General features: G+C 41.7%; 1 protein-coding gene across 3 annotated transcripts in view; it reads right to left on the bottom strand.

The window, feature by feature from the left end:
• The window catches only part of MCF2L2 (MCF.2 cell line derived transforming sequence-like 2), a 127,606-nt gene extending 114,220 nt beyond the window's left edge, over positions 1–13,386 (bottom strand). Inside the window, exon 1 of one of the 3 annotated variants that reach the window (XM_090147519.1) lies at positions 12,872–13,386. In XM_090147519.1, the coding sequence (XP_090003645.1) occupies positions 12,872–13,013 (142 nt within the window). In that variant the 5' untranslated portion in view covers positions 13,014–13,386. The remainder of the gene's footprint in view (positions 1–12,871) is intronic. The other 2 variants (XM_090147520.1, XM_090147521.1) reach the window with 2 other exon arrangements.
• Between the last annotated feature and the right edge of the window lie 208 nt (positions 13,387–13,594).

Genomic DNA, 13,594 nt, shown 5'->3' with positions numbered 1-13,594 from the left:
TTGGCAGTAAGACAGAGGTGGACAAGAGAAAACAGGTGTTTAAACCAAATATCAAAAATGTAGAAGTAGGAAAAAAAGTAATTAAAATATGTAAACAGAGCATGAAGTCTCAGAACTGAGATAACCTGGAGCATCCAATTAAGAAAGCACTGCTGATTTCAGTGTCTGAAAGATGCAATAATATTGCAACAACTGTGTAGTCCAGCAGGTAGACAAGTGTGCTCAGGTCAAGGTGACCATGGCTGAGCTCATACCATTCACATAAATGGAGCAAAGGTTTCTGCAGTGGTAGAAACTGCCACAAGGAGGCTCAACAGAAAGGGAAAATGAACTAGAGAACATGCTGCCATTCTAGCCTCTCACAGACCTGCTTATTGCTTCAGCATGAGTCAGGCTGTCAGTGCAAGGATTTGCTCTTAATGTTTGCCAATACGAAGGCATCATTGATACCAAAAAGCCGTGAGTAGAACAGAATTCCACCCCTCCACCCCACTTCATATTGTTGCTTTAGCAGCTTGTTTTAAAAGTAGCTCATTTCTGGTTTCTAAAGATGCTTTTCTACCACAAGAATGTTGTGGTGTAAGGATAAAATGGAGTAATGGAAAGAAGAACTCTAGAGTGCCAGGCAGGTCTCTTCTAATTCCCTGTCTGGGCAAGACATTCTCCAGTGGGCCACATGGGACTGATTTTCTGTAAACCCCAAACTCTGCAGGAGCCATTCAGATGATGAGAAAGGAGGTATAAAATACGTTTGCCAACTGAGAATCACACATTCAAGTAACATAGCATAGCTCACTCACTGACATGAGTGGAGAAGAAGATGTAGCAGAAGAAAAAACTAACAGGATGTTAATGAAGTCTGAAACAATAAAGGAAGGTGTCTTGTGGGCCACAAAGGCAAATCACATCACATGGTAAGAAATGCCTGTAGCAACAACACAAAGAAATACCTGCCCTCTTGCATCTTCATCTAGACCAGTGATTCAGGTATATACTGTCCAAAACTGATGATTTTGTACCATCACTGCGGCACAGATTTTGCAGTAGAAGTTCCAGTCATTGGAAACATATAATAGAACCACAGAATGGCTTAGTTGAAAGGAACCTTAAAGACCACCTAGTTCCAACCCCCTTTCCATGGGCAGGGTTGCTTCCCACTAGATCAGGCTGTCCAGGGCATGATTACCTGGGGCTGATAAAGGAAGTTTTTAATCTCTGACTAGAAAAAAAGCCTGGAAAAAATTCTTAAAATCCAACCAAAACCAATCCTATAAGTCTGAGTTTGTTTTAAAGCAAAGACATTTTGCCTAATGTTGAGCACTACACACTAGATGCCCTGTGGGCTTCCTGGCCTGTGTACTGCAAGCCACATACATACAAGATGTGGAGTTCAGACTCTTGAGCTAAAGCAACACACTCTTTTCCTGTGGGATATATACCACAGCTGAAAAAACGCTGCTTTACCAGCATGACATCAGCATGTCAGCCTAGCAGCTGCAGGCTCATAACTACAGAAAAGCTTATGAGCATGTTTTTATTCACTACACAGGGCACAAAAGTCAATGAGAAAGTTTAAGAAAGCTGACAAGTCATGGGATTTGGCAACCCCTAAGTCACTCCAGAGCAGTCCCGTCTTCCAGCAAAGGTACGTGTAGCTGTGCAACTGGAGATCAGACCAAAACACACACCAGCCAAGTGGCTGGGACACAGTTATCTTGGTCATCTTCATTCAAGCATTTCCTAATTTCTGTGTGGCATTAACATTATTTGAAGAGGCTGGAATGCTTAGCTTCTCAAATTTAAAAAAGAATAGTTTAATTGGTCAAACAGAACTATGCAAAACAATGCTAGTACCATACACAGCTCACTGAAGTTTAATCTTCACACATACAATGTAGATCTTCTCTACTTGAGCTAATTAAACTTGCCAGGACAATTAAAATGTAAGTAAAGATGTGATACTACAGGAAAAAAATGAAACAAGTCTGTTCATGTACTCCTTGTTCTATTAAACTGCTCTATGTTCAGTTCGTAGCAGAGATTATTCAAGTTTTTGCATGTATAATGCAGTTTCACTGCAGAAGCATTAGGCCTTGCACAGTCTCCCAAGCTATTCTGCCATTTGGAAGGAGAGAAAGAAAAGCAGTCACTACAGCCATCTGCCCAGCACTGCTACTCCTCCCTCCCACATCTCTAGGGAAGACAGCTCGCATTGCACTGCCCAAATTTTAAGAGGAAAAGCACTCAGTTACACTTCACAATTCCTCACTCAGAAGTGAAATATGCCTGGGTTATCCTCCACACACTTGCCTATTTTATTCCTCATCACAGCTGTGTTCATTCCTGCAGCAGGTCTGGAGCACAGCACACAGACTGCTGCCTTCAGAGCTATGCCAACAGCAGCTGATTAAAGCTACAATGAATAAAATCTTGTTCCCTCCTCTCTTAGCAGAGAGAATCCAGTTTATATGCTAATGGCAACTAATGGTTTCCAGCAGTGTTTGAAAGATGATCTGCTGGAGTGAAAGATTGGATTGTGCCAAGCAGATTGACCCAGCAGTGCCTTTTGCTCCATGAAGCACAACCAACGGCAAAGAGCCATAACAGGGCACTGGGGCTTCTTTGTTATTCAGTGACTGAACACTACAACTGCTCGGCCTTCTCTTGACAAGGAGGGAGGGGCTTGCTTCAATTCCCCCATCTGAAGTTACTAATTTTGCATTAATGCGTTACAAATTTCCAGAGCAAAGTTAATGTCTTCGTAATAACAGTCTAATACATATTCACATTTATATTATATTGTGGGAGAAGTAGGGAAGAAAGACAGCTGGGAGAGAAATAAAATATTTGCTAAATGGTGGAGTACGTCAGCCCACTTTTACGCTGCACAAGTTCAGTCAAGAATGGCCCTTGGAAGCATTGGAAGCAAAACTGTGGATCTGAGGAAAAAAATCAGACTGCTGATGTTGTGGACAAGAGCCAGACAGGGTTAAGCAAATGGTCAAAGATTTCATTTGAAGAGCATGAAAGGACACTGAATGTTAGGCTTTCTCATTCTTCTTTAAAATTACCAAAAGGCATCAAAAATCCAGAGCGCAGAAGTTAGTTGTTTACTATCTAACCTACAGGTCAAATAATATCAACTCCTGTGTCTTCTGGCCATCAATAACAACCCACACAGTTTGCAAAGTGTAGAGCAGAGCTAGGTTAGATTTTAAGAATTAAACACACAAAGGAGAGAGGCAAGCTTGCATGTCACCACTGAAGAAGGTTCAGGTAGTCTGAAACACTCTGTCCAACCAGAATTTTCCATGCAAATCCTTAAATAAAACATCTAAGTAAAACCAAAAAGCAATTCTAAGTTATTACACTAGAGAAAGAAGCTTTGTGTTTGAATTTCTTTTTTTAAAAATTCTATTAATTTCCCTTCCTCAACATTTGTGCCCTTTGTTTACTTTTTGAAAAAGTCTGCTTATTTTTCTAGCCCAGATAGAAAAGCTGTAAGATTAGTTACTGATATGAATTGGCCACAAGTGCTACAGATATTTTGCTGTACTTGGAAGAACTGAAAATCCAGCTAGCAACACAAAGGAAATCCCATCCGTTCTCTTATCCTTCTGCAGTATTGCAGGCAGGCAGGCAGACACTGTGAAGAATCAGAATTCCCACTCATGTGCAGGTCAACATTGCCATTATGTAACACAAAAATTTCTAGTTTATCCTCAGATCACATCAGCTGTTAGCAAACTGCAAGGACTTTTTGAGGACTTGCTTGCAGTGCTTTTCAAGTCACAAGGAGTCCAGCGTGTTCCTTCCTTACACTGGAAATGCATGTGAACCAAGTTATTTTGGACCCCAACATGAACTTCCCTCCAAATCAGAGGTATCAGGCTTCCTGGTGGCTGCCAGTTCGTCTCACCCTGCAGGCACATGCTTAGGGCAAGGTTAAGTCTGTGTGCAGCTGCACTGACACAAGGAAATGTTTAATGAAACAGCACTCCAAGAACACGTACATTTAAATGTCTTTTTCTAAGATGGCAGAACAGCCAGAAAGTTCAGACACAGAATTAAAACCTGAGCTGAGGGGATCCCGAGACTCAGAAGTAGTGAAGTTGATAGCTCTCAGTCAGGCTTACCTGTACTTTAAATATCAGTTATTCAGTTGAGTCAAACAGGTGGGCAGGCTGCCACCAACCCAAGCAGGATGGGTCCCTGCTGCTATCATATGCAGTGCTGTTGCTGTTACCATTCATTCTCTAAGGTTTATTTCAGCTTTCTGAGCCAACTTTAAAACATTTTGGTATAGATTTCCCTGACAGAAGAAACTGATTTTGCTGCATTTTCCAGGTAATCACTTATTGAAAAAACATCTTTTTGTTCTTGTTTGGCTCTTTGGTGTATACAAATAATTAATGATTGCCACAAAAGTTAAACTTTAAAAACTTATACAGAATTACAAAAGCATACACTCTCACTGTTTAGTTTAGGTGGCTTTATATCCTATCCTATTATGAAGACCCTCGATACAGTATTGTTGTAAAATCCTATACCATCCATAAACAGCAAAGAACAAAAGAAACACCATTTGACATCATCTACACAGCAAAATAATTGTTTTGAGACAGATGTTACTTGACGTCACATAGCACAAAGGTGGGTATATCACATAGGAAACGTTATATTCAGCACCCTTACAAAACAATCTTTCCTGATTAAAAGACAGTCAAGGCCAAGGTCCAATCTCAGCAACACCTTCAAGGACTGAATCTAGATTTACAGCAGCATAACCCAGCACCTTCTCTAGCCTCTCAGCAGTGAACATTTCTTGATAGTTTCTAATTTTTGCCAGAGAAAATTTACCTTCCCAAAAATCCATGCTTCACAGCTACACTGGATTGCTGGAACATGAATTCCAACAACAGAATCCAATAGCAGATAGTTTCATATTTTCACACAGTTAAAAGCCATCATGAATAACAAAAACCACATGTGGCAATCTGTAAAGCTAAAATACATTCACTATAATACTTTAATGCTAATACAATCAAGAGATGTGGCAGACAGGCTAGCAGACTTCATTCCTTCCTCCCCAGAGCTTGCCAGCAAACAGTTTCACAGCTGAAATGTTATCTAAGAAAATCTTAGTAACTGGCTCAGTTCTGAACTATTGTATTCAGTAAAATCATTTTAGTGACTGCCCACATAATTACATTACAAGGTACCACTCAGATCAGGAGCTGAAGGACTGTTTTCTTGCTCACTCTTGAACAGAGACCAGTTAACCCAAAAATATTTCCCTGGTTACTGCCATCAGAGACAAACAGTGAGCCATAGCAGCCTTTGCTGCCAGCAGCAGTCTGAATTCATGGCTCAGTAATGGGACAAACAGTGCTCACAGCCACCCTGTCTGCCTACAGAGACCCAGCCACCCTTCCAGCAGTTTTCTCCAAGCTGTCACCACCAGCTCAGTTCAGATGCTCATTAGAAAAAGCAATAGAAACACTTCAAAGAGCAGCGTCTCCCCCTCAGAGCCACAAACGCACTCACAGGCACACACCCTCCCTTGCGTTGCAGGCTGGCTTCTCTGGAGTCCTGCTGTGGTAATGAGTTGATACGAGGCTGAGGCGAAGGATGGTGGGAGGCAGCCTTCTGAGGAAGCAGTCCTGGATCTAACCAGCGGTGCACCAAAGAGCTGACGCTTTCCTGGAGCAGCCTGCACAAATTGCTTAGTAACTGCTTCAACGCAACCCACAGCAGAGACCTCTGACACACACCATACCCAAGCTTTAACCCTCCCCAAGGTGCAGCTGGCTTCTTCCCTCCCAGGCAGCCCTCCTCTCAGATCCTTGGACTCTTTGGAGGCATTTGAAGTTTAGCATGGACAAATAAAAGTACATCCCTACAGAGACAAAACAAATTTGCTTGCCTAGACTAAGGCATAGAAAGCGCTCTCATTAAAATAACGTTAAATAGCAGGGTGTTCAGGGCCAAGGGAAACCAACAGCACTGCTGTGGATAGCTATCTTGGAGGACTACCCCAAAGGCACACCCACAAGCCAAAGCATAGTACTGTTATTTAAAGGCAAAGTAAAAGACATGAATTCTGTATGTAACTACAGACATATGCCCAATCAAAGAAGAGCATCACCATACGAGAGCACCAGACATAAAGGACAGCTGCAGACTTGGTGGATGAAGGTAAACTAGGAGAGCAGCAAGATGCAGAGCATGTTTTTACATTGTGCTTTCCTTCTGCAGCCTCTCCTGAACTGCATGCAAAAGCAAATAAATTTACCAACTGCAGCACATGCTTAATGTTACTCTGCTCCCCACTCTTACACAAAGGTTCACATGTAGACGATTTACAATCAAGCTGTCTCCTATTCCAGCTACATTTTGCCCTCAGGAAGGTTGGAGCTTCAGCACAGTGAACACACAACAGCCCAGCTGCAGTCTCAGAGCCAGCTCTGCTCCGATGTCGGCCCCTGGAAAGGCAGAGCTGGGTACAGCCAAGGTCTAATGTAGTGCAGTGCCCTCTCCTGGGCAGCACCCACAGCCTTCCTGCAAAAGCTCATCTCCTCTGGGAGCAGAGGAGGCTAAAGCCCTACAAGGGGTCAAGTAATAAATCTTTGCTGGCAAGCATGTCACATCATTAGATCCTAAAAGAACATTTAAGTCCTGTCTGTAGAAGTGTTGCAGACAAAGGAGCAGATCCAGCTGTGGAGGCAGAGGGCTAAATGTTACTTTGCAAGGGAATACAAATGGCTAACCTCCCCCAGGGCTCCTGGACGTGGAGAGGAATGAACTTGACTGAAAAGGGGCACAAAGAAATTCACCCCTCAATCCACAGGCATGCTCAAAGTAAAGTTCATCAAGAAATAAGAACTTTCTTAAGTTCATAGATAAATGTTAAAGCATCAGGTATGTTTCATTTGCATAATCAGTAAATGTAATTTCAGTGTACCTCTGCAAGATGTTATTGCCAGGTATAGAAGGCTTGCTCCTGCCTCTATCAGTTGAACAATATTTTGTCCCACCCATATATTGTCCCACCAGATTTGGAATAGAGTATTGATGCTTCAATTTTGAGTTACTGGTGACATCTGCAATACCAACAAAAGCTTACTTTAAAAAAAGTATATACATTCAAGGACCTGATTCTCAGTTCCAGTGTACCACTTGAGCATCTGACTGCATATATCATCCATGTGTTCACAGTACAAGTATGGCATTCCAAAAGCATGTCAGGGAACGGCTCATATCCTACTGCCGCTAACACACAGATTCTTTCGCTGCAGAACCAGAAGGGACCACCCTGTTCATTGTGTTTGACTTGTTGAACACACAGGAAGTTCACAGAAATTGGATTAAACCAGTGTTTTAGAAAGCTCTTTAATCTTATGTTAAAGGCTATAGTCAAATGCAAATCCACTGTTTCCCCTGCAGTTGGCCTAATGTACAGAAATCAGCTTGTGTTCAAAGCTCTCACTTTAATTTCCAGCCCAATGATTTTTCTGGTTTTGACTAAAATAAAAATAAAAATTCATAATTTCCCTCACATCTTTTTACTGGTAGATGATCTTTCCTGAGTCTAGCTGTAAAGTCAACCTGCACAGGTTCAAGGGAGGATGTGGTAAGAATCCCATTTCTTTACCTTTTCCCATCTCACCTTAGCTCCTCCTAATGCTAGCAGAGAATGATCTTATTAATTAACAGGATCTCAGTTTAATAATCAGATCTTTAGTAATTCAGACTAGTTCCTTAGAGCATGCTGCTGTGGAGTCCTCTATCAAGGCAGTAACCGAAGTTTAGACAAATAAGTGGAACTCTACAATCCTGAGTTTAATGACTGAGACAGGAGCAAGATCTTAATAGGAAAGGTGTGCAGTCTCTATGCAGAACAGACTTGCTGAGAAACCTGGCTTGGAAAATGGTAAAATAAGAAATGTTTGATCAATACTTTCTGTCTGCTGCAGAAGGCTGGAGGATTCTGTACCCTTGAGAAATGGAATGATGCAAGAGGGACAAAAATCTGTGAAAGAAGACACCTGGCACAGTCTAAATATTCATAGATAGGAAACCAGGCTGCTACAGCAAAACATTCTTTTCTACTTGAGCACCAGTAGTTCTATTAGATAACATCACATAGGTGAAGAAGAAGAATTCATGACAAAGAAACCTTATGGAGCAAGCTAAACCATAGAAGATCCAGATGATAAAAGAAGCAACAGAATTCATACCAACATGTCACAACAAAAGTTGGTCTTTAAGTGGCACTTGAAGAGGCAGATGCGGGTGAAACTGGAGAAAAAGCTCCACTGGCAGAACAGAGGTGAGAGCTCTGCACAGACTCTGACCTCCCTGTACATTCAGTTTTTCCCTGAAGTCTTCCAAACAAACTGAGCTATCATCTTGCAGTAATAAATTCTGCAAGTTAACAAAACATTACAAATTACAGCAATCTGTCTATACTTGTTTAATGCTTTTCCATTTTTTTCTGAGTTGTTTCTTGTTCTGGTATCCCAGAAGGAATGAAGAAACAAACACCCAGAAGGTCTCTAGTATAACTTGCCCTTTGAGAATTTGTTCTCTTGATCTTCTCCACAGCATTTATTTCTCAGAACTTTTAAAGTGGAAATCAGACTGCGCCCTCTCCGTTTTCATTACCATTTTCTGGACTCTTTTTGATTAGGTAAGCAGCATTCAGTACTGCTCAGTAGCAGCAAAGCAGCTTGCCTATCAGTGGGAAGAGGTGAAGAGAGACAAAAGCATATAAGATAAGGATCTTCATTACAGAAATCCCTGTGGAAATCAGAATATTTCAGTTATTTCCTTCACAATGTGAGCTGACTGAAAAAAAAAAAAAAAAAAAAAAAAAAAGGAAATATCCCAGTTTCCCTAGGTAGCATTTTATATCAGAGAATAATAGATATAGAATACAAATAAAGAAAAAAAAAAATTCTGCCCAATGCATGAGGAGGCACTGCAACTGGATCTGAATGAGTTTTGAAATACCTTCCATTTACACTGCAGATTTCAGTCTTCATGCGATACAATCTCAGTATCAGATGGGATTTCATACTGCAGGCAAAGCCAAAGAAGCCATTTTCTGTCTAAATCCTCATCTGCCCTTCATCCATTTCCAATATGTCAATCCCTTTTCCTTCCTGAACAGACAGATCTGAAGAATTGCTTTTCAATTCCTGCAGTAAACACAGAAACAGCAATGGGACAGAGCAAATGCCCATGATTGCTGGACAGTCATAACTGCAGCATTCTTCTGTCCTAGGGAAGGACAAATAAGAAATGTTATGTCAGCACAAGAGATAGGTCTCCAAATTACTGAAAAAGAGGATCCTGCCTGTTTTTTGCAACATCTGCAAAATCCTGAATAGTCTCAGTAATGAACTGCGTATTCCTCAGCATCTGCAGATTCATTGCCCTGTTTTATGAAGCCACCAGCCTCGAGCACAGTTTAAAATCACACATTTATTAAGCTGAAAATATATAGTCCATGTGGAACCTCAGGCTTGAGAGCACGTAGAAACATGGTCCAATCAACCAAAGCTCAACATCAAGCCCATTTAGCTTTGTGGTCCCTTGTGAGCTATTGGAGAATTCAAGAATCACAATACAAGACATATGAAGGGCATCTGGGGACAGAGGGGACAATTTTGGCAAGAGATGTCCTAATGCATAAAAGATGTTAATCAGCAGCTGGATGACATGAATAGTCATGTAACTGTTGACAAGACAGGAGCCTCTGTCCATGAATGATATATTTCATGATGAGAGGCTATCCCTTGCTTTCAGTTTCAAGATCTCATATGGAGTTAAGAGCACTACAAGGAGGGTCACCTCTGGATTGGAGTCCCTGCCACAGTACTTGTCTGTCTTTCTGAGGGCTCCTTCTTCCTGGTTTTCAGGTATCACACTTGCACACTGCAGACCCACAGAGTCTCAGGGTTATGTACTGATGCTCACAATAGTGCTTGTTGTTTGCATACCAAATGTGCAAAGGGGACTTAAGAACCTGTAAGCCAGCTCTTACAGGAATATCCTACCCTGGCAGGGCTCCTTTTCCCTTTTTCTTATCTTCTATGGCAAGCTAGGGAGGACTGAGCATTTATCCCTTAACTTCAGCTGATTTGTCTGTTTTTAACAAGCATTCCCTATTTTCATCTCTATATGAACAGGTGACAACAACCAACCTTTCAATCACTCATCAAAACAAATCACACTGATTCAAAGGAAGCCTTGAATTCTCATGATCCAGACACTGGGTTAGCCCAGCCCAGCACTGCCCACCACTGGCATTGCTGATCAACTGTAGGTTACCTGCAACTGCATCTGCCACAGATATTAAACCCAGAGAACAGCATACATGTAGAGAGCTAAGTACACAGAAGGGATTTAATTCTGGATCCACTAGATGAATATGGTCTGAAATAAGACATGGCCACAGGAGATTGATCTATTAGTAGTTAATAGATTGGACAGAAAAATAAAATCCACTTCCTCTTCAGCAAATGCCGTGGCATCAGAAACTCACAATTATCATTCCAGAGAAATGGTATTACATGCTTCTCACGTGCTCTAGCTGTGGCCAGAAAAAATGTTCAGACTTTGTAAGGCTCAAGCCAGCAGAACTGAGGCACTCAGCTGTGTCCTCCACAGGAAAGGACTCTGCTATTGCAGGCCTGACTGCACCCATGTGGCCTCAGTTTCTGTTGTAGTTACCTGCGTCTTCCACCTCCTCTCACTGTGATATTTAGTATAATAGATGCAATTACCTGACAGTATTTACAGGACTTCACAGATGTGGTTTGTATGTGAAAAATGCTTTGTATTTCGGAATGCCAGAAGTAGTACTGAGTAAGCACCAGCCAATTAGTGCTAGATAACAGCCTAGCTGGATCTTTACATTTAGAAAGGGTATTTCCAAGTGAGAGTTAAGTTAGAACACACCCTGGAGATCCATTACACTGCACTGTCACTGTGTTCAAACAGAGCCATCCTCAGAAAAAGGCACATATGCAACCCCAGAGCTTGCTAACAAGGCAAGGCTGCCTTGCTAGCAGCAAAAGACTAGCAAGATGGGGCAGACATGGTCACTACATGCAATTGGTTGTCACCAATTTATTTTCACAGCTCATGCAGCTCTAATAGATGCAGCTGAAGGCACTCAGTTACTAAAAATAACATAACTTCATCCCTTTGTATGGCCCTTGTGGTAGAATTTAAAATGGAAGCAGAAAATACTTTTTCTGCCTCACAAAATGGAAACATGCTCAGACTGAGTTGACTCATAACCCGTTCCCTAGCAGAAAATAATTTTCCAAAGAATTTCTACCCATGACACTATGCCAGGTCATCTCTCAACATACTAGGCAGGGAAGGTGTTTCCCTGGGAACAGTAACCATGGCAAAACCAGTGTCTTTCCCTTTCTACTACCTACAGCAGGAGAAAGAACAGCAGATGCCTGCATTCTGCCTCCAGTAGGTGCACGCTCCCAGAACCATAAGCAACCTGGAAGGACCTGGTCAAAGACTCAAGAGAAAGGGAGAGGAATTCTGTTCATTTGCTTAAATACCAGGCATTTTTGTCATTTTACACTGTGAACTCAGAATGCCTTGTTACAAATAGTGCAACTGGAAACATCAGTGTTAGTGAAAAGTCAGCCAAATACAACAATGTGTAGGTAGGCATCAAGCCCAAAAATCAGCACGGATAAATGGCCAACAGAAACAGAGGTACAATGGGATGGCTTTGCAGTTTTCAAACCCTGGCATTGTGCATTAGAGCCCTATTAAAGAAAGCATTTGCAAACCCCAATTTGCTGTAAGCAGTAGTTACCAGCAGATCACCTGCTTCTGGCCCATCTATTTTTCTGCAGAATGGTCTCGATTTCCCAGATTGAACACAACTCTCAGATACACGGATTTCCAAACAGTAATGATCAAGGAAGAACCAAAACATGCTGCTGCTTCAGCCCATGACCATTTTGAAATCAAAATTATAGTAATGCAGCAATAACTGAAAGCACAAACACACTGCATGCTTTTGGGGATCTTTTGTCACATACTAGTGAACATGTTATAGACTTCTGGATTCAGGTTTGGAAAGTAGCTACCCAAGCAAATAGAGCAAATGATAGCAAAGGGCTCTTTAATGACAACAAACAGAAAAAAATGCTCAATGATTCAGCAGTCTTAAAAGATGATGAAACAGCCAACAGCATAGATTTAAACTAACGTTATTCCACTGCAGAGTTAACGTGCAGTTAACATACATTGCCAGGACACAGCACCTTGTACTAGGAACTCACTCAGCACAGAATACTACCCTGTACCCAGTGTGAATCGTACAGAGCACAAGCTGACAGTCTGGGTTCCTGCAATGGTACAGACTCACAGTGAGAAAGATACTGACCTTCTACACAGTAATTTAGAAGCAGTGTGACAGGGTCAGCTGGGTCATGAGACCCACTGCCACATCTCCTTACACGAATTTCAAAGGGGTATTTTACATGCACAACAAATACCTGCTCCAAACACACATACAGAATACTCAGTGCCTAACACCCAAGTGTTAAATAAACATTTATTCAGAATGAGTTGAGCATTCCTTTTAACCTTCTCTGGGCCAAATCACTGCAAATATCCCAGACATATCCAGCCAAGCCAAATGATACAGTCATTCCAGAGTTAATATCCAGCTCAGCCATTTGTGTTTGAATTATTCACAACTGGCTTCTCAGAAAATAAAAAAAAACATTAGAAAAACAAGCTCCTTTTGTAAATCTCCTAGGAATGCAGTGCAGCTACCACTAAGAGAAGATGCTATTACTTTTAAAGATGCTGCACATACCTTTCTTTGCCATAGACTCCAGTCTAATGCATCCTCCTATGAAATCATGATAAGATTTCATTTCTCCCTCTGTTATCCGAACAGCAGTGAAAGGTAGATTCCTGGGCACCTGTTGTCCACATTTCCGACACCGAGAAGCCATTGCCAGAGCTCAGGAGACTCTTGTCAGGAATCTGCTCTCTGTTCGCTGGAATCCAGCCTGGTTCTTCAGCTGCCAGTCCAGGCTGGTGACTTTATCCCACTTAGTTCATTCAAGGTCACCCTCGCCAGCAGGATGTTCGCCATTACAATTGGCTAAGACTTTTATAGGCTTACTGACTGTGTTTGTTTCTCCCTCCTTGCTTTCAATATCAGTTTACTTTATTCTCTCATTCAGAATGAAAGCTGTGAACCTCAACACAGCCAGTGCCCTGAATGGCTTCCTTATCATTAATTTAAAGCTATCCTACAAGCTACGATGAGAAGAAAGGATCTCAGAAGCACGTTGCAGGATCACAGGATGCCCCTTAAAAACACACCAAATTTGTCCACAAAATTTTTCTTTAAGAAAATATTTTTCTTCATCACTTTCGCTCTCTTTCAAGGCTTTTGATTCTATGATTCCTCATGATTAACACTGGGATTTTTTGACTTCTGTGTTTCAGCTTGGACACAGCAAGGAGACTGCTCTGCAGAGCTGCTCAGCCAATTACTCATATGTCTGGTGGTGGTGCTGGGAAGCTG

The sequence above is a fragment of the Phasianus colchicus genome, chromosome 10, assembly GCF_987193195.1.
Source record: "Phasianus colchicus chromosome 10, bPhaCol1.hap1.1, whole genome shotgun sequence".
Taxonomy (NCBI): Eukaryota; Metazoa; Chordata; class Aves; order Galliformes; family Phasianidae; genus Phasianus; species Phasianus colchicus.
The sequence above is the reverse complement of the archived record's forward strand: the minus strand, read 5'-3'. Positions and strand labels throughout refer to the sequence as shown.